Source organism: Sorex araneus, chromosome 10 (assembly GCF_027595985.1).
Source record: "Sorex araneus isolate mSorAra2 chromosome 10, mSorAra2.pri, whole genome shotgun sequence".
In the NCBI taxonomy this organism is placed as follows: Eukaryota; Metazoa; Chordata; class Mammalia; order Eulipotyphla; family Soricidae; genus Sorex; species Sorex araneus.
Window position 1 is genome coordinate 59,289,305 of NC_073311.1, and position 24,042 is coordinate 59,313,346.

General features: G+C 48.4%; 1 protein-coding gene across 12 annotated transcripts in view; it reads left to right on the forward strand.

Annotated features, from left to right (window-relative positions):
- The window catches only part of PLEKHA5 (pleckstrin homology domain containing A5), a 205,309-nt gene that overhangs the window by 146,528 nt on the left and 34,739 nt on the right, over positions 1–24,042 (forward strand). For 7 of the 12 annotated variants that reach the window (XR_008626951.1, XR_008626952.1, XM_055118299.1 and 4 more), the window contains 5 exons: positions 255–338; positions 2,842–2,961; positions 3,835–3,888; positions 19,039–19,119; positions 23,806–23,841. Coding sequence is in view for 9 of the 12 variants with exons in the window: in XM_055118299.1 (XP_054974274.1) it covers positions 255–338; positions 2,842–2,961; positions 3,835–3,888; positions 19,039–19,119; positions 23,806–23,841 (375 nt within the window). In the remaining 3 variants the exon portion in view is untranslated. Of the gene's footprint in view, positions 1–254; positions 339–2,841; positions 2,962–3,834; positions 3,889–18,989; positions 19,120–23,805; positions 23,842–24,042 lie in introns of all 12 variants that reach the window. The other 5 variants (XM_055118301.1, XM_055118302.1, XM_055118303.1 and 2 more) reach the window with 3 other exon arrangements.

Genomic DNA, 24,042 nt, shown 5'->3' on the forward strand with positions numbered 1-24,042 from the left:
CCCTGAGCACTGCCAGGTCTGACCCAAAAACCAAATAAAGACATAAATCAATTAAAAGCTAACCTTCACGCTAAACTCTGGTTTTAAGCGAGGTAGCTCAGTGGTGAGAGACTTACCCAGCTCGCCCGAGGCTCCCTCCTCAGCAACCCCCAAAATGTGCGTCCGTGTGCGCGGCCTCTGCAGCGTTACTTGATAGTGCGCGTGTCAGGCTTCCCGGAGAGGACCGTGAGCCTCTGTGCTGTGCTTCTCCCCAGCACGTCTACGTGGCCGACAGGAGGTCCATGCCAGCCGGCCTGCCGCTCCAGTCCGTCAGCCCCCAGAGCCTGCAGGGCAAAACGGTGAGTGCGGGGCTTCCCCGGCCACGTCCCCGGGTAGCTCAGACCCCGGCTGCTCCTGTCCCCAGACTCTCGGCGCAGCCGCGGGTTTGTCCGTCTGTCCAAGTGCAGTGTCGAGGCCCATTGTGTACGCTGGGCGGGTCCCTTCCCTTCCCGGGACGTTCGTTCCTTTATGCTTAAGACCCACGGTAGAGTTGGTCACGAGGCCCGGCAGGCCACCCGCAGGCTGATGACACGGTCACTAAAGTTGGCCTCGTGGGTGTATACCGGTGAATATTCTAGGAGAAAAGAGATGATTGCTGGGCCGGAGAGGTGGTGCAGCTGGGAGAGCACCTGCTTGCCCGCAGTCGGCTCAGCTTCATTCCCCAGGACCCCCTCTGGCCCCCCGAGTGCAGGGCCAGGGATAAGCGCTGAGTACCGCCAGGTGTGGCCCAACCAACCGCCACCATCCCCCCCTCCAAAAATAATAAATAAAAATGACTTCCTATTTATGCAAAGAAAGATGATCAAATAGAAGCATCAAACAGGGACTTTCTCAGTATTATGTTGAGTCGGGGAGGAAGTAATAGTCCCAGGGCATTATCACTCTTCAAATGAAAGACAAAATATAACTTGGCCTTATTTCACGTTGCTGACGTTCTTTGATTAGGGCAAACATGCTTGAATCTTGGGGGGTGGCCTCAAATTCTATGAAGACATAATTTGGGGAGCTATGTGGTCGTTCGTTGTTTAGAATCTCCTGCATTCAAATGCCTAAATCTTAAAAACCCTGAAATGGTTCCTGACTTTAAACTGTTTTGTGGTTTATTTATTACAGCTTTCAAATTTGCTTTGGCTCACGCTAAAACCTTTTAGATGTTGGATTTTTTAAATGCTAGGGGCTTCCTCTGACAGACTTGAATCACAGACCACTAAAGAGCCTATTTTGATCTTTCCCCTTCTGCTTGCTCCCTCTAGTGGATGTTTAAGATAAAGTTTATGTCCACGACTTCTGGGGATCAGGCTGGAGACGCAAATGTACCTCTCTGTATTTTCCCCCCAAATTTCAATATATAACCAACTTGCTGGACTCTTTCAGCCTTATTAACATCCCTTGACCTTTTGAACTCCATAGATAATAAAACCAGTTCCAGGGTTTTTTCTCGCTGTCTCTGAAATACTGTAACTCTGGGCCATAGGAGTCCCAAAGCCCCAACCCCCGGCCTGCCCTCAGCTCCGTCCATGGCCACAAGTCACTGCTGGGCCGCGAGAGCCCAGAGTCTCCTCAAGACCCACCTTCTTGGACTAGTATAAGAGACCATTGTCTCATCTGCACGGTCTCATCTCCGCTTTCCCTAAAAAATCCATGAGTTTTTGCCGCAGCGAGAGCACAGCGGGGAGGGCGTTTGACCTGCATGCGGCCAACCTGGGTTTGATCCCGGGCATCCCATATGGTCCCCTGAACACCACCAGGAGTGACCCCTGAGTGCAGAGCCAGGAGTGACCCCTGAGCTCTGCCTGCTGTGCCCTCCTCACCCCGCTCCTCCCTCCCCCAAAAAAGGGCTCCATTAGTTTACTGTGGATGTACGATTTCTGTCCCCGACAAAGATTGTTATGGAAAATAAAGAGTGAAAAAAAGTTGTCGGTGTCCGGACCACCACAGCTGGAGTGGCCCGTGGACACCAGTGGGGGCACCTCCCCATGGCCCGTCCACCGGTGGAAGTTACCAAAAGACTGAGAATCCCCAGACGGAGTTTTGGGGCCTGCGAGCCTTCTGCCAGCCAGACCTGACTATGGCCTAACAACGAAAATTACATCCAGGGCTGGAGCGGTGGCACAGCGGGGAGGGCGTTTACCTTGCAGGAGGTCGACCCAGGTTCGATTCCCAGCATCCCATATGGTCCCCTGAGCATGGCCAGGGGTAATTCCTGAGTGCAGAGCCAGGAGTGACCCCTGTGCATCGCTGGGTGTGACCCCCTCGCCCCCCCAAAAAAAAAACACAAGAAAACTAAAAGAAAAATATATCCAATTAATCCCTTCCACTTACTGAGGGATCTTCGATGCCTTTGAAATTGTCTTTCTCCTGGACACCACAGTAACGAGTTGGGAAGCAGAGCCTGGAGGCAGGAGATCTTCCCGTGTGGATAAAATGCATGATTTTCTTTTAAAAAATCAACCAACGGCCCATCCTCCGGTCACGTAAAGTAACACCCCGGAAGGTGCCGGCAGCGGTCTACACCGGGGAAGCCGCTGGAGGGGAGGTGTATGCCGGTGCTCTGTCCCGGGAGCCCGGAGTGACTGGGCGCGTCTGCCGGGTACCCTTGAGCTCCCCCGAGCCCGTCTCTGACCCCTGCGCCCTCGCCTGGTCCCCGACCTTCAGGGGTCTCGAGCTCTCTGCTGTGTCCCGCAGGTGACCCTGCGCGCTCAGCGGGGTGCCGAGGCGCCCAGGTCTGCGGTCCGTCCCCCCCGGGGGGCGCCCATCTAATCTGTTTGCCACTGTCTGGCCTCTTGACTCGCCCTCCCCCAGCCCGAGGAGCTCACGCTGCTGCTCATCCAGCTGCGGCGGCAGCAGGCGGAGCTGAGCACTGTCCGGGAGCACACCCTCGCCCAGCTCATGCAGCTCAAGCTGGAGGCGCACAGCCCCAAGGTCAGCCGCCCGGACGCCCGCCCCGAGCATGCGCCCGCGAGGCACCCTCCCTCCGTACGGACCCCTGGACGCGGGAGACCGGGCAGGGCGCGTTTCTCCTTGGCGCCCACCCGCGCCGCCGCCGCCGCCCGCGCCCATGGGCTTGGGGCAGGGGGACCGTTTCCCCACCCAGGTCCGGCCAGAGAGGGCGGGGGCCGGGGAGTCGCAGGGGCGGCCGGGCTTGCACGACCCCGCCTCTCCATCGCTCTGGGTAGTTGGACTCTTGCCGTCTGGGCGGGCCTGCCCCTGGGACCCTCCGCTCCCCATGAGAGGGACGCGCACACACAGACGGTTCTCTGCGGGCCTCACGGCCTCTGGCACACGCAGAGCGTCCTGTTGTCCAAACAGCAGGGAAAGGGGCTGGAGGGATAGCACAGCGGGGAGGGCGTTTGCCTTGCACGTGGCCGACTCGGGCTCAAATCCCAGCATCCCATAGGGTCCCCTGAGCACCGCCAGGGGTGATTCCTGAGTGCATGAGCCAGGAGTGACCCCTGTGCATTGCTGGGTGTGACCCAAAAAAGCAAAAAAAAAAAAAAAAAAAAAAAGCAAACAGCAGGGAAAGCTCCTAATGATGGGGCCCAAGGTCGGAAGGCGGCCTCTGCTTCCCCGTCCCGCTTACGTGCATGTCTGTTCCCCAGGACCCCAGGTTGTCCGCAGTATTCGGTCCTCTGCACCGTTCCCGGGGGCGCATGCGCGTGCAGGTTGCCGGGTTCTGTGATGTAAAGGGGTTGTGGTGAGCGACCTGGTTTTCCCGATCCTGACACTGACCTTGTCCTGAATTCTGCACCCTCTTCCCCCCCGCCCCTTTCTTGTTTCTTGATTCATGCCTGCTAGAATGAAATTCTTTCACATCATCTCCAAAGGAACACCATATATTTGGACCATCAGGTGGGATTTGTAGAATTTTCTTCTTTCCTATGCTACTGAGTTGAACTTAAAGTGCAGTGTGGTTTCTCAGGTCTCACTCCGGGCTCGTAGCCCCGACACCCACGGTTGGCAGTTCAGGAATGACGCCTGCAGATGGGTCAAGGGGGCACAGAACCGGGGTCCTCTCTTTCCTCTTACCCAAGGGGAGTCCCGCCCAGGCGGGGCTGAGCTTGGAGCTGACTGGCTGGGGAGGCTTCCCCGTAGGAGGCCAGGGGTAGGGAGAGCCGTGCCAGGGTTCCTGGTCATATACTCCCAACTCCATGTCCCCACCCCGTGTCGTCAGTTTGACGTCCCGGCGGTCCCCGCTTCACGCAGGGCGCCTTTGGAGAGCGTGCAGAAGTGTGGCCTCCCACACACGCCGTATTTCCAGGAAGTTCCCCGTTAACATCCCCCACCCCCATCCCGGGTGAGACTGCCTTTAACTTTGGTATGTTCTTAAACATAAAATTCCTTCCAGTGAGTGGGATTTTTTTTTTAACACAAAGCCAATTTCATATTTATCAAAATGTTCGAATTGTTTTGTGAAATTGAAGTTTTTTTTATAGAGTAATGCTCTAGGACAAATACTTGCATGTTTATATTTGCTTGTAACTGAATAATAATGTACCACTTTAAATTAGTTGTATTTAAAGAGGGATTTTCTGTTTCAAGAGAGATTTTTCCTCCAGGCTGGCCCTTTAGGAGAACAGTAGGGGCCAGAGAGGTAGGACGGACAGTAGAGTACTACATTGAACACAGCTAATCCGGCTCTGTTCCCCAGCACTCCATGTGGTCCTGCCAGGAATAATCCCTGAGCTCGGAGCCAGGAGTGAGCCTTGAGTACATTCGAGTGTCACCAACCCCGACTTCAGGAAAGAAAAAAAGTATTACATCATTTTTTTTCTTCTTTCATCTTAAAAAAAAAAATGCATGCTTTTATTAATGGGTCATTTTTTTCCCCCACAAAATGTTTTTCTTCTGGTTTTTGCTTCATTTGATGGCAATGAAGATGTTTTAGAAATCAGCACTTCTGGGGCAAGAGTGATAGTCCAGTGGGGAGGGCGTTTGCCTTGTAGCAGCTGTCCCCGATTTGATCCGCAGCATCTCATATAGTCCCCCACGCACTGCCGGGGTAATTCCTGAGTGCAGAGCCGGGAATAGCCCCTGCGCGTTGCCAGGTGTGACCCAAAAAGGAAAAAAATAAATTTAAAAATTTTTTTAAAAATATAGAAAAGCAAAGAAATCAGCACTTCCTGAACCCAGATCCCTCCCTCCCCTCCAGGCTCCAAAAGTTCTCCCATCTATCCTGGCATTCCTGGGAAATCACTTTCCTAATAGCAACTTGGCCTAGGAAGCTCGAAGCTCGAGAGAGCTTTGGGAAAGTATGGGGTATTATAAACATTAGACTTCAGGAATCCTCTGAAGCGATCTGGAGTCCCGGAAATGACCCAGTTCCCGGTAGGTCCTGAGTGAATCCAAGCCGGGACTGCAGAAACACCAGACTTCAGACAGTCTGGACAAGTCGGGGTGGGGTGCCTCCCTCCTGCCTGCTGGCTCCCGCCTCCCTCTGACACGTGTCCATCTCTTCTCCCCCCCACCGCATCCCGGCATCTCCTTTCTTACCCTCTGGGTTCTCTTACCATGTTAGCAGAGTTTTTCCAGGAATTCACCTTCTTTTCCGGGGGAGGGTGCAGGTTTTTTGTTTTTGTTTTTAGTTTTCTTAGCATCTTTTTATTATTTGGTTTTGGTGTTCACCACACACACACACACACACACACACACACACACACACACACACAGAGTGGTACTCAGACTCCTGGGTCTGTGCTCAGCAGTCACTCCTGGTGGGCTCTGGGGGCCCGTATGCGGTGCCAGGGATCAAACCTTAATGGTCCGCATGCAACAGGAGCGCGCTACCCACTGTACTATCAATCTGGCCCCTTTTGATTTTTTTATTCCAATTTTTAAATTGTGCAAATGAGAAGAATTTTGAAATTCAAAAGTTGTTTGAATTACACTATAAATTGGAAAGAAAAAAAAAAAGCAAACTGAGTGAGGGCTTGAATGAGGCAATCATAGAAACCTGGCAGTATCCTTGCCTAGAAACTGGTCACCACCCGTGCCTGAATGTCACCATTTCCTATGAAAATCTCTCTTTAAATAAACCAGGTTCTTACGGCTTCAGATAATTGCACTTAATATAAATGAGATACATACTTTCAAACTCATCCTTTGTGTTGTGTGAACAGTTAATTATTGTTACAGAAAAAGCATTCTTGGTAACTTTGAATATTAATGAGGTTTTCATGTGTAACTTTTTTTTTTCAACTGTGTCAGCTTTTCATTAATTTAAAAGCCCAAACATTTCCAGCTTTTAATCTTGTTACTGCCAGTAACCTATTTCAAATTGCTGTATCTCTTGGCGTTCTTGGTGGCCTGGGTTTATAAATCGATTCATTGGCTTTAAGTAGCCAAAATTGGAAAGGACAATTTGAAGTCTCCAAGTGAGAGGGGAAAGCTCTGGTCACGTCTGAGGCCACAGGACGTGCTGACCAGTGAGCAGGAACTGACAAACACTCTCTTTCCTCTCGGTTCTGCTCAAACGAGCCATCAGAGCAGACAAAGGCCAGCAACTAAATACCCAGTTGTGTCACGTAACGTTTTTGTCGGAGGAAAAAAATGTGTTTTCTCTCTGGGTGGTGTGGGGGGTGACCGATTAGGCAGGGGGGGAGCCCTGGCCCCCCCCACGTGGAGCGCACACGCCAGTGATCTGAGCTGAGGATAGTGCATGGATTCAAAGTCCCTTCCTCAGTGCTCATCAGACTAGAAGCAGAGGTCGTCTCTTGAGGTGCCGGGGGGATAAGCTCATTTTTGATTGTAGTCAGTGCTTATAACGAAAACCAAAAATGATCTGTCTGAGTCTCTGGAGATTCGCCCCCTACAGGGTCGCCCCAAAGCCTGCGATCCTTAGTGCCGGTAGCAATAGATTTGATGTCTGACTTTTGACTCTGAGAGCTAATTGTATAATGAAGCTTTGTGTCTTTTTTATTTTTTTATTTTTTTGTGTGTGTGTCTTTTTTAAAGTACCAGACTGGGGGAGGTTGGAGAGCTAGTAGTGCATTTGCCTTGCATGCGGCTGACCTGGGTTCAGTCCCCGGCACCCTGTGTGGTTCCCTGAGCACTGCCAGGAGTAACCCCTGGGCACACGGCCAGAACAACCAATGATAACAATAACAATAATGATAATAATAATAATAATAATAGCACTGTAGCACTGTCATCCCATTGTTTGTCGATTTGCTCAAGAGGGCACCAGTAATGTCTCATTGTGAGACTTGTTACTGTCTTTGGCATATGAAATACGCCACTGGTAACTTGCCAGGCTCTGTCATGCAGACAGGATACTCTCGGTAGCTTGCTGGGCTCTCCGAGAGGGACTGAGGAATTGAATCCGGGTGGGCCGCGTGCAAGGCAAATGCCCTACCTGCTGTGCTATCGCTCCAGTCCAATAATAACAACAATAATAATAGATTGTACAGATTATATTGTAAAACTTTCTTCTGCCTCTTGTTTCATTTTGAAACACTATCCCACAATGTTTATGCTTGTACAGTGTGGGGAGGCCTAGGCCCAGTTTTTCACTTTGGTCTGGTCGAGACCCGAGGTGTGATCAGTGAACCAACAGTAATGCACAGCATCCTTTATCTGAGGTCTCTTTAGAAAATGGGGGTCTGGGCTGGAGCGATAGCACAGCGGGTAGGGCGTTTGCCTTGCACGCGACCAACGCGGGTTCGATTCCCAGCATCCCATATGGTCCCCTGAGCACCGCCAGGGATAATTCCTGAGTGCAGAGCCAGGAGTAACCCCTGTGCAGAGCCAGGTGTGACCCAAAAAGCAAAAAAAAAAAAAAAAATGGGGGTCTGAGGAGGGGCTTAGCGTGCCTTGCAGAGGGCAACCCCAGGTTCCCCATAGCACCACTGGGGGTAGCTCCCCCCCCCGTCCCCCCCGCCCCCACACACCCATCCCGAAGGAAAAGAACGGGAAAAATGAGTCAATGCCTCAGACTCCTTTCTTCTTGTTCAGATTAGTTACGGGTGAATATTTGAGAAACTCTGTTACAGTGTGAACTTGCGGTTAAGGCGCAGCTACAGAACGTTAGGACACTTGGTTGGCCTGTCCCCTTGTTTGTCCCTCTGCGTGGCCGAGAGCACAGAAGAGCAGGGAGGCAAACACCCAAGTCAGGGTTTTGCCTTGCTCTGCTGTTTGTCAGAGTGGGGAGTACATTTGAGCTCACCGGCAGTTAAAATGCTTCCTCCTCTCCAGAACGCAGTTCTTTCAGAGGGCAGGCGAGGCCTTTGCTGAACGTCCTTTTCTTCTCAGAACACGGCCAGGTGGGAGTGCGGTGGCCTCATTGGGCCGTTAGGACCAGCATTTGCTTGTTCGGAGTTCCAGGGTCTCCCTGCAGCCAGGTGCATCGCTTGGAGACGCTAATTGTAGCCAACCTTCTGGCCCGCACTAGTGACGTGCAGAAAGTGCTGGTTTATTTGGTTCCTGAACCCTTCACGGGGTGACAAGCTTTAGTGGGTTGCGTACCCAAAGTTGGCCGTGAACTGGTTGCATTTAGCCAAGCAGTACGCTTAAAGGCGAGGCAAGGGTCTGTCATGCACTCGGCTCTGTGTCAAGGAAAACGGCTCTTGCGGAAACTGTCCCGTGGGCCCAGCTGGGGTTTGAAGGACACGTGTCTCTTCTTTAGGCCTCACACCAGCGGAATGTGTCTCAATTATGTCATTTACCTGGATTTCCAGAAGCTTCCATAGCCTGGGCCCGAAACTGGCCGGGTCCCAGGAGGGAGATGAGGCCGAGATTTTGAGAACTAAACCAGGAGACAGAGAGGAAGCTCAGAGTGGCCTCCCGGGGGATAAAGGTGGGCCCGATACTCGGCTTTTGCCCAGGGCCTGGCGGGAGGAAGGGACCGGGGGTCACCGCCCTGTCTTCCCGCCAGCCTGCGTCAGCGCTTAGCCACTCGGGCTTTCTCTTCTAACTTCCCGGCCTACTGGTGAGCTTTCCTGGGGAAATTGTGATGGTGCGTCTTTTTCCTCACCGCAGAAGCCACACTGCCCTCTTTTTTTTTTTTTCTTTTTGGGTCACACCTGGCGGTGCACAGGGGTTACTCCTGGCTCTGCACTCAGGAATTACTCCTGGTGGTGCTCAGGGGACCATATAGGATGCTGGGAATCGAACCCGGGTCGGCCGCTTGCAAGGCAAACGCTCTCCTCGCTGTGCTATCACTCCAGCCCCCACACACTGCCCTCTTTGTATGTAGGCCAGACCCACAGATGCGGGTGACAGACGCATCACGGGGCTGGGAGCTCAGCTTCTTGCGCCTTTGTGAGAACATTGCCCCTGGGGTATGCTCAGTGCGTACCCAGCCCTCCCCCCACGGTGGCTCCGTTCAGGAGCCCCCCTCCCCCTTTGAGCTTACTTGAACAGTCAGTGTGTTTGACTCCCGTCAAACTGGACCTTGCTCCCACTGGTATTTCTGTGGCCAATTTCTCACATCCTTTAAACTTTTTTTTTTTTAACTATTGAAACAGCTAATTTTTTTTATATAGAGATTGCCTTTAAAACTGATAACAGGGGCTGGAGTGATAGCACAGCAGGTAGGGCGTTTGCCTTGCACACGGCCTACCCGGGTTCGATTCCCAGCATCCTATATGGTCCCCTGAGCACCGCCAGGGGTAATTCCTGAGTGCATGAGCCAGGAGTGACCCCTGTGCATCACCGGGTGTGACCCAAAAAGAAAAAAAAACACTGGTAATAGTCAGGGGCCAGAGAGATAGTACAGTGGGTAGGGTATTGGCCTGGCATACAGCCGACCCGTCTTCAGTCCCCAGTGTGCTGCTCTCACCGGGAGTAATTCCCAAGAGCAGAGCCAGAAGTAACTCCCGAGCCAGGTATGCCGAGAGGGAAAAGGGAAGGCCTTGCCTCATTCGGCCGCACTTGGCCTGGGACTCACTCCTTCCCAGCTTCAAGGTCCTTTGTGGGAAGAATCTGCTCCTTGTACAAACCTTGAGTGCTCTCCTGCCAGCCAGCAACATGGCACCAGATAGAATGTTCTCTAAGACCAAGCGGTTTGAGGATCTGAACACTCGGATTCCTGTGGGAAAGCAGAGAGTTTCTCATGATACAGCAGCTCGCCTTATGACGGTGCGGGGAAACCCCACCAGCACACCTGCGGTGTCCTTGTTGCATGCAGACACTTTAGGTTTGCAGGAGAGAGTAGCAGAGCCTGTCTCTGATATTATTTATGTAAATGTAAAAATTGTTTATGAGCATGTCTCATAAACACGGGTGGGTAAGGCAAGGAAATCATTCGTGCTCAGGGCTGACTTCGAAAACTTACAGAAGCGTAAGCCAAACTTTAGTTCATAGAAGTCTCCTGTCGCGTTTGGTTTTATAGCGTAAGTGTTACTATTAATCATCTGTGAACTTTGTAGTAAATGTGCAAGTGGCTTTTGGAAGATTTCTACCCGTCCACCCTGGGCATTCCTCGTTGGTATTCTCTCTCAAGAGACTCTAATGAAAAAATTATGCAGACAGGAACTTTTATACTTTAAACATGCTTATTCCCAGGGAAATCGAGAAACAAAACAATTAGCTGGATGTGTGTACTGAAACCATTCAAGGTGGAAAATTTAAAATTAAAAAAAAAAAACAGCGTACTTTTTTGCATTTTGTTCTTTGTGTTCCTGAAAGACAGCTCCCCCGGAAGGAAGAAGCGCTAACCGGGTGATTGGAAAGATGCGTGATGGCTTTCATTGTTCCTGTCAGTTCAGCGACTTCACGCTAGTCAGCTCTCAAACAGGATCCCATTTTTCGCTCATATTTCAAAGAGTCCTGGAACTTCTATTTTTAGCTCTGATGGAGAGCTCCAGAAGTAATGTTTCTGGGGGATAAAGAGCAGGCGTGTGGAGAACGCCAACTAAGGAAAACTGGAAAAAGTGAACGGACCGTTACTTAACACGTACACACCCAAACACACCCAGACTAGCTGCAAGGGGCACATCACCGCCAACTCTCTGAGGCCTTGGGGTGAGACCTGTGCTTTCTTCCTCCGTCTCGCCCTGTCACTTCCTTTCCCTCGTTCTGTCTTGGCTCCTCTGGATATTTTGCCAAGGGGCAAGTGGCCAAGAGGGGAGCGAAGCCCAGACCGTCTCGAGCAGGAGAGGGTGTAGTACTGGCCGAGCTAGAAGAAGACAGAAGGGACAGCGAGCAGGCTAGGGGTTAGAATGCAGAAGAAGGACCTGTGATGTAGTGCCCCTACCCCCCACCCCCCGAGCATCTTGCCTCGTACAAGCGAAGCTCGTGGTTTGATCTCCAGGGACACATAAAAAGGAGAAGGAGAGGGGCTGGAGCAATAGCACAGCAGGTAGGGCGCTTGCCTTGCACGCGGCTGACCCAGGCTGACCCAGGTTCAATTCCCAGCATCCCATATGGTCCCCTGAGCACCGCCAGGAGTAATTCCTGAGTGCAGAGCCAGGAGTAACCCCTGTGCATCGCCAGGTGTGACCCAAAAAGCAAAAAAAAAAAAGGAGAAGGAGAGGGAATCCAGTATGAAAAGCCCCCTGCCCCTCATTGGACGCCGGTGCCTGTCTCCCGATGCTCTTCTTCGCCGGCCGGTGTGTCTTCCCTCGGGTCCTTCTCGGTGTGGACCCGCTGACGGCGAGGTTACTTGGGGAGGTGATGAGCGGGCTCAGAGGAGGTGCCGCCCCTCGTGCCCAGGGAGTCGGTCCCAGTGAGCCCCGGTCAGTCTCCGGAGAAAGAGGATGGACAAAGGGCCCAGTCCTCCGGCATGAGAGGAAGGCGCTCGGGGCAGAAGGTGCTTTTCAGTTCCAGGTCTGCCCTGCTGAGCTGAGCTTTCTCCAATAGAGGCTTTTTTTTCTTCTTGGGTCACACCCCGTGATGCTCAGGGGTACTCCTGGCTCTGCAGTCAGGAATTACTCCTGGCTGCGCTTGGAGGACCATAGCCAGGGGATTGAACCCGGGTCGGCCCCATGCAAGGCAGACGCCCTCCCCGCTGTGCTGTCTCTCCAGCCCAATGGAGCCTTTCTTTTTTTTTAAGACAACCCTAATTCTTGGAGGTAGTCACAGGAGGGGCCCAAGTTCCTTCTGAGAGAGACTGCAGGACCCAAGGCGCCAGCCTCAGGGCTAGGTGCTGGACATGGGAACCTGTTGGAGCATCTTCGGTGCTGGGTACAGGGTCTGTTCGTCACTTGTCCCTGGGTGAGACGGTGGGAATCCTCGCAGATGGCAGGCCTGGACCCCGCCGCCAGTGGTCAGTGCAAAGTGGCCGTGATGACCCCATCCGTCGACTCAGCCCCAGTCATAGAACTAGGTTGAATTCATGTTCATGAACTTCCTTTTTTCTTTTTTCAGGGGGTGGGGATGCCTCCTGCTTGCCGAGTATATGTTCAGCCCTTTGCGCTATCTCGCCAAACCTCTTTTTATATGTCTGTGCGCATGCATATAGGCTGATATATATGATAGGAACAAGAAAGTAACCTCTTTGCCACCACCTCCAATATATCTAATTGTAATCCAGTTCTGTATTACGAATGCAAGCGTCTGTAGCAGCGATAGCAGCTGTTGCAGCACATTGCTGTAGTTTTCTTTGCTTTTTTCATATATATATAATATATATACTTTTTTTTTTCCAGAAAGTTCATTCAGCAGAGCATTGTAGAACTCAGTCTATGACAGGATGTTGGTGCTTACAAAGTAGAATTCTTAAATGATTACCCAAAGCCCAGGAAGGAAATGATGTTGGACAGAAATGCCAAAACCATTTTTAGGATTGACCTAGGCGTGTCATTATGTCATTAAAGCATAAGCTCTTAAGTCTCTGAATTCTGCGATCCAGTGCCAAGTTTTGCTCAGTAAGACTACAATTGCTATTGCTAAAACCTAGATTCTTATTTCTAGACTGCCTCTTAATTTAATTTTTGTTTATTTTTGGGAGAGGTGACACTCAGCGGCGCAGGGCTGAGGGGAGACCGGGGCTCCGCACGGCCCAGGCTCCAAAGTACCACGTCAGCTGTCTCCCCTGCTTGTTTTCAGCGTCTTCAGTTAAGACTCGTTTATTTTAGAGCAGATTTAGTTTTTTGCAAGGATATTGGTTGTTTGCTCGTTTTATTAACAGATACAGGATTTCCACTTTTATAAAATGTTCCATCCCTTCAAAATAGTATTGGTAAAACGCTTTCAAAAAAATAAATAAATAAAAACCATCTGAAATGTACACAGACAGCAGCGCACTTTGCAAAAGGGGTTTGAGGTTTGTCATTTGATTTTTAGTACTTCCCACTGCCTGTGAAAGCCTGGAATAATGATGGTAGCACACATAACCTGAGTGAAGTTACAGTAACACAGGTTAGCAGCAGGCATTCAACATGGACAATAGATTCAGCCCATAAGGCAAAAATTGTATTTGTAAGGGGGCTGGAGAGATAATACAGTGGGTAAGGCGTTCGCCTTGCACACAGCTAATCCGGGTTTGATCCCTGGCATCCCATTGGATACCCTCAGCACCACGGGGTATGGCCCAAAAAGAAAATAACAACAAAAACAACAACAACAACAACAACAATAATAATAATAATAATATCCGTAAAATATATCCCGTAGCTGAAGAATTTACTTTTGAAAAGGGGAGAGGGGGTGGAGAGATTTTAAAACCCTAGAAGAAAAGGAGCAAGTTCAGTATAGGTAAACCTTTAGGTAAACTCTCACTTTGTCCTTTTTAGAATTTCCTTCAAAGTATACCCCGGCATCTCTTTCAACCAGGGGCTTTCAATTTTCAGGAAGTAGGACCCAAGGCAGAAGTGCAGGAGGTAGGGCAGGAGGGTGTGCGCGGACCTTGCAGGCAGAAAGGAGCGCTGGGTTCCGTTCCTGGAACCAGGATGGTGTAGGCCAAAGGAGAATAACCGGAGGGGGCTAGGGGCAGGGCATTTGCCTTGCAGGTGGCTGAGCTGGATTCAGTCCCCAACATCCCATCCGCTCCCCCAAGCATCCCAGGAGTGACTCCTGAGTTCAGAATCAGGAGTAACCCCTGAGCATCTGCAGGTGTGGACCAGAAGCCAAGAAAAAAAAAGAGCAAAATGAAAGAAGTTGTGTGTCTGGAGATGACCTCCCTTTTGGTGTGCTGGGTTCAGGGTATTTCCGAGCCCTGAACAGAGAGGGCCCCGTTATTCCTGCATCCCGTGTTTGCCTCACAGGCGGCTTGGGTGCCACTGGTGTTTTTCTTTAAAGAAACTCCTTAGGTAATTTATGATGCCAGCCATGTTGGACATCCCAAACATATGTTTGCCTCCCAGATTATCCTTTTTTTTTTTTTCTCTCCTCCTTAATCTCCAGTCTGGCTAATGTACAAAAGGAGGAAGTTCCGTGTGATCTAGCCACGCCTTTTTTCAAGTATTGATTCTTCTAAATGTCAGATCGTAGTATTTTCACAAGGCGTTGCTCTGAGGGAAAGCATACAGAGCGTGGACAGTTTGTTCAGCTTTAAAATTTCCTAAGTGTGGCGCAGACCCTTTAGTTCTAAAGAGATTTATTTACCTTCTTCTGGGGGAGTGGGAGGAAGTCACCTTGCGTTTCCTTGCTTCCTGTTCAACAGAGAGCGAGCCCTGGGCCCAGGCCCTGAGACTGAGGCCTCTGCGGGCGCGTGGCCAGTGTCCCCAGCCCTGGGCCTGTCTGTGGAGGCCTTGGATTCCTCAGCGTCCCCCTGGGCACGGCAGATTCTGTGATTTGTTGCATTTTGCCAGAGCTGATTGACCCAGACAGGACATTCTTGAGAAATAGATCCTCTAGCTTAAGACTACTGCGGGGGAGGGAGGGAGGGTGTGTGTGTGTGTCTGTGTCTGTGTCTGTGTGTCTGTGTGTGTGTCTGTGTCTGGACCCAGCTGGGGTGAGTTTGAGCCCAGGGTTTTAGCACCTACAGCAAAGGGACACTTCTTGGTGGTGATGAGTTCTCTGATGTCGCCTGTGTTTCTGTCTGCTGGCATACCTCAAGACAGAAAAGACAGAGGCGCTGGAGCGGTAGCACCGTGGGTAGGGCGTTTGCCTTGCACACGGCTGACCCAGGTTCAATTCCCAGCATCCCATATGGTCCCCTGAGCAGAGCCAGGAGTAACCCCTGTGCATCACTGAATATGACCCAAAAAGGAGAGAGAGAGAGAGAGAGAGAGAGAAGACTCTAGGAGTCTATGTCAGATGTTTCAGGTCCTTTATCTAAGCATTTGGACCTTAAAATGTCGGGTGCAAGTAGTATGCCGTTATTGAAACTGATTGGCATCACCTACGTAGATACCTAATGTATCCTGTTTATGTTCTTATTTATTGCTGAAATTAATTATGAAAATAATGTAACATCTGAATGATGTTCTTTATTTTTATAAAATAGTGGGGCCTGTTAGAATAGCTTTCCCATTTAGCAATTAGCCGAAACCTTAAACCCTTATTACCTGTTAGTTCAAAGCTGGAATTAAAGCAGGAAGCAAAGCATTTAGCTCATTTCCAAATACATTATTAAACATCCTCCACATACTAATTAGTCTTTTCCTCTGGTTCCTTAACACAAAGTCCATCTCGGCTCACAGAGTTCTCATACTCCAACCAGAAGGGAGTTGGTAGGCCTCCGGGTGTTCTTTTGGTGCTGGTGGGTGGTTTGTTTTTGTAACTGGAGCGCAGGATTCTGAGGTGTTCTTAGAGCATCACACATTTTACATTTTCCTAGGTCTTACATTTATGCAGCAAAGCCAGGTAGACTGTGCCTTCCTTCCAGTGTGAGCTGTGGAAGTAGTCAGCTTCTAAGTCAGCTTCTAAGTATCCAGCTATAGAATGTCCCCAAGGGACTTCTGTGAGGGGAGGGGCAGGCCTGATTCTGGGTCCCCTTCGTAATAAAGCAGATGTGGCAGGAGTCCTGGTTGGTGGGTGTGAGAGAATTCAAAACCTGAATTCTGGCTCTCTCACTGCCCTCTGCCATAAGAAAAATTTTAACTTCCAGAAATATCTTCTAATTTTAATATTCTAGTTTTGATACTTTTTGCTTAAAAAAATTTTTTGTAGGGGCTGGAGTGATAGTAGTGGGTAGGGCATTTGCCTGGCAGGCAGCCGACCCAGGTTCGAATTAAAGAGGCATTTTTAAATCACAGAAATAGTTCCTTAGGTGTGCATGCATAGATCAACTTACCCTTCTCTCATTATTATTTTACATTTATTTTTATTAAAACATTGTGATTGGCCCGGAGCGGTAGTACAGCGGGTAGGGCATTTTCCTTGCACGCGGCCGACCCAGGTTCAATCCCCAGCATCCCATATGGTCCCTCAAGTACTGCCAGTACTAATTCCTGAGCGCAGAGCCAAGAGTAACCCCTGCGCATCACTGGGTGTGACCCAAAAAGCAAAAATAAATAAAATAAAATAAAGTAAAGCATCGTGATTTACAAAGTTGTTCATAAGACAGTTGTTTCAGGCTTAGTGTTCCAACACCACCAGTGTGACCTTCCCTCCACCGGTGTCCCCGGTTTCCCTCCCAACTGCCGCCTGCCCCCTTGGGCACATAACACACTCACTTCACATTGCTTGCTCCAACAAAGCTTAAAGCTTCTCTCTCTTTAAATCCTGAGTCAGCTCCCTGCCAGGACTCCAGGCGTTAATCTCAGCAGCCACCCAGCCATCGACACAGTGCCCACTGAGGGCGCAAGGTTTTCCATTTGGCTGCTGTTACCATTGCACTCTGATCACCATTAAATAATGCTGGAAAGCGTGGCCTGCAGGTCCAGGATTGACATCCAAAGGGACACAGTACCTGGCCAGGCAGAACAGCCGACAGAGTACTTTGCTTAGCAGCCACTCCGGTTCCGTGGTCCCGCAAGGTCCACAGTTAACGCTCCCTGAGCACAGAGGCAGGAGTAAGCCCTGCGCGCCGCCAAGTACTGCCAAAAACATAGGTCTGGGCTGGAGCGATAGCGCAGCAGGGAGAGCGTTTGCCTTGCACTCGGCCAACCCGGGTTCGATCCCCAGCATCTCATATGGTCCCCAAGCACTGCCATGAGTAATTCCTGAGTGCAGAGCCAAGAGTAACCCCAGAGCATCGCTGGGTGTGACCCAAAAAGAAAAAAAAGAAGAAAAAGATGAAGATCTTAGACCTCTGTCATTTTTTTTTCCTAAACAAAATTTTGTACTTGAGGTTTTTTGGGGGCAACGGAGGTCGGAACCACACTCGGCAGCGCTCAGGGCTTACTCCTGCCTCTGGCTTAGGGGTCACTCAGGAATCATATGTGGCACCAGAGACTGAAATGGGTCAGTCGCCACACAAGTGCCCTCCCTGCTGCCCTGTCGCTCCCGCCCCTGAGATTGTTTCTTGGTGATAAAGTTACTCTCCACTGCTATGGTCGCCTCTGCTCTGCATAGCAACATACGTGTTAATTCTGTGTGGAAGATGTCACCTAAAAATGCTTGGATCCCTTATTTGGGTAATGGTGCGTGGGGGGGAGGGAAGCTTGGGTTTCACGATAGTGGGACCAGCTACCTTGCAATTCAGTTCAGGAGCTACTCTAACAGGAAAGGCTGTTGTGGCTGTTGTTGTTGTTGTTGTTTTGGTTTTTCTCGTGGGGGTTGTCTGTCAGAAGCCAGAGACATGGACAGGAGAGAGAAGGGCTCAGGTGCTGCCTTGCACGCAGCCCACCCCGTTTCCAGCCCAGCATCACAGAGTTCCCTGAGCACCAGCAATGAGCCCTGAATATAGTATTGAAAATTAACGTATTGGGGGCTGGAGCAATAGCACAGCGGGTAGGGCGTTCGCCTCGCATGCGGCTGACCTGAGTTCGATCCCCAGCATCCCATATGGTCCCCTAAACACCGCCAGGGGTAATTGCTGAGTGCAGAGTCAGGAGTAACCCATGAGCATCGCTGGGTGTAACCCCAAAAAAAGCAAATAAATAAATAAATAAATAAAATTATTGTGTCCTGAATAAAACTTGTTTAAAGTAAATTAGACTACACTTATGGGGAAGTGAGTGGGGGGAGATGTCGCGCTCAGTAAGACAGATCTTATAAAATGAGCAATTGCTGGCTGGTCTGAAAATAAGATTGCCTAAGTAAACAGTCTTCAGAATTTTTCACTTCACTTATACATGACTCTTGGGGTTAATGAACTTAACTGAGAAGCAAAATCAAAGTTGCATTTGCTGTGTTAAAAATCTTAATTTCTATAAATGGAAGTTGAAAATCATATAAACAAAATGTCACTAATTGCATTTAACTGGTTTGCTCCGTAGCAAACGTTGTTGGCCTTTGCTCTGTGGCTCATGACAGTTCTCTTTTGAATTGCTCTAACTCGTGAGTTCAGATCCTGCTAAAACAAATGTTTTCCTTGAGGCAGTAATTAAGTACAACATCGCTGGAAATGTGAAACATCAACCCTTTTTTTTTTTTTTTTTTGAGCTAGGAAGGAAGATACACTGGGTCTTTGCTAAGTAAATTGAGTTTGCATGTTTCTGAACTATTTCTAGAGATGGTTGTTAAACTAATAAGAAAACCCAAACTAAAGTATGTATAAAGCATGCCTATCGGGATTAACATTTATAAAGTATGTGATTTTAAGTAATACTGGTTTCTTATGTAAGTTTTTATTATTGTAAAGAACAGTTTTTATTAGCCTTATAAAGAATTCAATGCCATTTAAGCTTGTTCACTGACTAAGAAATCACGTGATGCCGTTTCTCTCATTTTAAGTTCCTCTCCTGCCGCCCTTTAGTTTATCCTTTGAATCACCATGCATTCCAGCCTATTTTAGTATATGTCGCAATATTCTTTGATTGACCGTTGAAAATCCTTCCAATGTAAAACCTAAAGTGATAGTGCAATTAGTAAGCTTTCTTTTTAACCTTCAGCGCATTTTGCAACTCTTAATACTTGTTTGAGATGGTTTCTATAATCTAAATTGGGGTGAAATGTAAGCAGCTGCACTGTTAGGAAGATATTGCAGTAGAGGCTATATTTACAGTGTCGTCTTTCAAATCTAGCTATGCTGTAAACTGACGTTTGCTGTATGCTCCTCCTGATTTGAAATAGATGAAAGAAAATGAACCTATTATCACCATGGTTCACACAATGATTGAGAACTCGGCGCTAAGACCCCAACTGTACCAGCAAGTAAGGTCTTGGACAGTGAATGATACCGCTTTGTCATCTGCAAAATCCTTCAGTGACAGTTTTGGTTTCTCCTCCGAGTTTACTCATAACATTAGTGTTTTTCTTATTTCATTTTTTTTTTCCGTTATGTCTATTTGGAAAAAACGCAATTCATCCATGCTTCTCAAGACGCTGCTGTATTTTGAGCATGGCTTCGCTGAAACATTCTGCTGTTGAATATTAAGTGTGCCATTTCCCTGAAGTTTCCGTGTCGATATTTTGATTGATATGTGCTTGGAGGTCTGCAGTAGATTTGCAAATTTTTGTCTGCTAGCTGGCCGTTCAGTTTCGAATCCCTCTAAGGAGCATTGCCAGTGATTTGTAGGGAAAACACTTTGCCCCCTCCGGGGCAGCCTCCCCACCCCCAGTGGAACCCACCTCCTGAGTGGCCGAGGAGTAGAGGGTCTCGGCCCGGGTTATTTGAATCTGTGCTGTGGTGTGGGAAAACCGGAAGACAGCCATTTCTGCGCCCCCAGGAAATGACTTCTCCCCGTTCTCTCCATCCTGCCGTGCTCCTTGAAGCCTGTGCCCCGGGCCTCGGCTGACGTTGATGTCAGAGGGCCTTGGCAAGCTGCAGATCTGCACAAGGCGCCCCTCCTATGCATTCCTCTCCAGCTTTCTTTGTCCTCCATGGTGTCACTGTGCCCTCGCTGTGTGTTTGGCGGCCTCCGCTGCTTCTCCTCCACCTCAACACCCTCGAGTGACTGTGGCCGCTGACCTGTTTCAGTACTTTTTGAATCATACAGAAGAAGCAAGTTTGACTCACATGAAAAATGAATGTACTCTGATTAGTCTCTGGAAAAGCACCTGGTGGAAAGCAAGAGAAGCAGCCCCCCACCCCCGCCCGTGTGGGGGGCCGGTCCCCAAAGGGCCTCCAGGGCGGGGTGGCCGCCGTGGGCTCCGGGCAGCGGGCGAGGGCCGGGCAGCTGACTTCCGGCTGGTCTCCAAAGCAATCCAAAGTGCGCTGTTTGGTGGAGCATGGGTTTTGAATGACAATGAGGAGATCCCCGGGATATTCAATATTTAAAGTTAAAACAGCTTTACTTTTTAAAACAAAGCGGAGGGGCCAGGGTGGTAGCATCGCTAGTAAAGCACTTGCCTTGCATGCAGCTGACCCGGGTTCAATCCCTGGCATCCCATAGCGGGGGGCAGGGGGCCTGAAGCACCGCCAGGAATAATTCCTGAGAGCAGAGCCAGGAGGAAGCCCTGAGCATCACCTGGTGTGACCCAACCCTCTGCTGCTACCACCAAAAAAAAAAAAAAAAATGTCCTTCCCTTCTGAAAGTCCCTGATATTTGGAACGTGAGCACTGCACGCCCCAACGCCACACTGAGAACCTTGGCACGCCTGGGCTTCCTCTCCTTTTTCAGACTCTGAAGCCAACACTTTGTCCTTGAGATTTTTAAAGGGCAGTTTTGTTGTGATAGTTTGTTTTCATTTTTCACATCCGTTTCAGCTGTGGTGATAGCCTGGGTTTTCAGTTCGGTTTGGTTTTTCCCTCTTTATATTAATCAGTCATCAGGGCAGCCAATGCGCAAGTCTTTGCTGATCGAAGTTAGCGGGACTGAACCCTCCACTTGGAGTTCCTTAGAAGCGGAGGTACCCGGACAGGTGGTGCACAGCACTACTGGCCTTGAGTGCTCACGAGAGCAACAGATTTCTGTAAAGATCTCCTCGCTGAGAGGTCGGAGCGGGAGTAGGCAGGGAGGGGCCCAGTTTGACCCCAGCCCCGTGTGGTCCAGCATAGACGGACATCCCGGCTTTTGGACACGCACGCCTGGCGGTCGAGACTCACCCATCTGGGGCTGGAGCGATAGCACAGCGGGGAGGGCGTTTGCCTTGCACCCGGGTTCGAATCCCAGCATCCCATATGGTCCCCTGAGCACTGCCAGGGGTAATTCCTGAGTGCATGAACCAGGAATGACCCCTGTGCATTGCCGGGTGTGACCCAAAAAAAGCAAAAAAAAAAAAAAAAAAAAGACACCCATCTGGAGCAGGTTTGGGCAGGTTTTTTCCCTAGTAAGTCACTAGTAATTACCACTGGAGCATCACTGATGGAGAAAAGTGTCAATCAGACACATTTCCTGAGCACTAAATTTGCATAAACTGAAATCAGATCTCCCCACGTCCATTTTCCTTCCATTATTCCCCAGAGAATCTCTATGAAAGTTTGTGCTGTGTGCTGTTCCAGGCTTGCTCTTTTGACACGAGTGATAATGTTGTGTTAGTAGATTCCTGGAGTACAGCTGAATATATAGTAGCAGGATAGTGTTTTATAACCTGTTATTCTGAATTACAGCCTTTCAGGTTTCCTCTCAGGAAGAACTTTGTACTTTATATTTAGAAACAGAAGCTCTGAGAAATTACCCAGGGCGGTAATTTTCTGCAGTCAGTATTTTGAAAGGACTGAAAACGGAATGAAAACAAATGCTAAGAAAATATGCTAGCATCACATGGAAAGATTGGTCTCCGTTGAACAGTCATCCTAAGACCTTTCACAATTACATTTCGCTTGTTTTTATAGCATAGTTAATATCAGTGAAATTAATCACCTGACAACTAACTGCTTTAAAAGGTGCAGATTAATATTAACAAATACCTCTGAGCCTTATCAGCAGTTTTAAGTCCTTAATATAATGTCTTATCTTGCCAGATATTTTCCTGGAAAATCCAGTTTGGGGGTTGTGTATATAAAAGCGAATTTTGAACTTTTCCTGGTAGAATTTTCGTTTCAAGAGCTATATGCGGTGCTGTGGGCCAGAGTGATAGCTCAGCAGGTAGACATCTGCCTTGTACCCCGCTGACCCGGGCTTGATCCCCGGCATCGCAGATGGTCTCTTGAGCACTGCCAGGAATGATTCCTGAGTGCAGAGCCAGGAGGAAGCCCCGAGCATCTCAGGGTGTGGCCCAGGGGAAGAAAATGAAAAAAGAACTATTTACAGATATAGGGAGATGGTCCAGAGGACCAGAGCCCATCCTTTGCTCTCGGGATTCCCCTGTGAGAGTCCTGAGTCCCCCCCCCCCCCCAGCACCAAACTAGAAGCTGCTCGCCCTGGTGCACCTCCAGGTGTGACCCAGGAGCTAGTTCCCAGGCTGGAGAGCCTGCTAGGACCCACCTGGGGCGAAAGTTACAATGTGTTTTCTGACCTGGGGGGAACAGTTACAATGTTTTTTCTCCTGGCTGGTAAAAGCAGTCATTGTGTAAGAGCAGGCGATTAAGATTTCAGTTGGTGTCTAATAATTTCTTTATTGAAGAATAATAAAAGATTAAAATATATTTTAGTGGTAATAAAAATATACACGTGCCACAAAAAATAAAGCTAGTTTATATCTAAATCTACAGATGGATATCTCTCTAAAATTATAACTGATTAGGAGGGGGGTGGGGGGAAAATTATAACTGTAGTATATACCATTTTGTGATATACCTACTGATATGAAAATTAACATCTATAGGATTTTCTCAACAAATGCATTTTACCAGTATCCTGAATAGTCACTGTAGATTACTATTTTATTTTATGATAATAGTCTTCTGGTGGGGAAATATAGGATATAAACCATAACTCTATTTAGATGTACATTCTTCTCAGTTTCCAGTTATTCTTTTAGTAAAGCTGTTTTCCATTTAACTTTAAATATTACCATGCAAAATATATTTCAACATTTTGCCCCTGAAGTCTTTATATTCTTAAATTAATCATTTTGGCATTTTTTATCTTGGATAAAAATGTCTTAATTTTTTATCACGGGTCTAAGCATTTAAAACTTAGCGTTTTTTTAAGATAGGTATATTCTTGCTTCTAGGAGCATTAATTTAGAATAATCAATTGGTGCTTCTTGGGACAATATTCAGTAGTCTTAAATTAGTGCACAAATAATTCTTTTGTCATAAAATTCATTTTTCATGTAATAATCTATGAAAATTATCACTGTGCATATCCTTAAGTAGTCTCAGATTCATTTGCATGAGGTACGTGAAGTAATGTCTTGAAACAAGCCACGTAAATCCAGGATTTATTATTGTATGTTTGGAATGCTTACTTTTATTCTCCTGATTCCTACTTATCTAGCTTTGTTCAAAATTATGAATTGTTTCAATTATGCCTCTTTCAAAAGATTCATCTCTCAAGTTGATTTTTTGCGGAGAAGGCATATATGGGGCTGCAGCGTGCCCTTTTATGCGTTTGTGTACATATATATATTTGTATGATGTTCCATTTTCCAACGTGGAATATAGTTGAGACACATTTACTCCCTTCTCTGCGTTGAGAGCAAGTGTGCTGTCTAATGCATGCAGTGAGCCCAAATTAAATTTTTCCTACTGTGTTTTTGTTACTGTCGACCAGACAGGGTAAGGTCAGACAGAGGGGCGTTTATGAAATATTCTCTCCTGTCTGGGATGGCTATTGGCATCTTGGTAAGCAAAGTCAGAATTGAGGATTTGTTTGGACCAAAAGAAATTTGGAAGAAGCTGAACAGAAAATGTTTCAAATTCATTGGCTAATAATCCCTAGGACTCTAATAAACGCTGTTAGAGAACAGACAGCCGTTACCATTTTGATTATCCGTAGTTGATATCATCAGCTTTCCCCTTTGTGCAGACCTGAATGATTAAACCCGGACTTTTCCTTCATTATCTTTTAGTTCTTAAGACAGAAGAACAAGATAAGTCTATATTGTGTATGTGTGTTTATATATTACATATCTGTATGCAACATGTTACAGGCTTTGTTAATAAAATTGTACTGCGGTGTGTTGGCATTTGAGTGTACCGCACACAGCCGTATGCTATGTGAATGGCATCTCGAGCAGTTCTGATTGTTGAGGTATGCCTGATTTCAAATATTTGAGTACACAGATTCTGGTTGTATCTGTCAATTT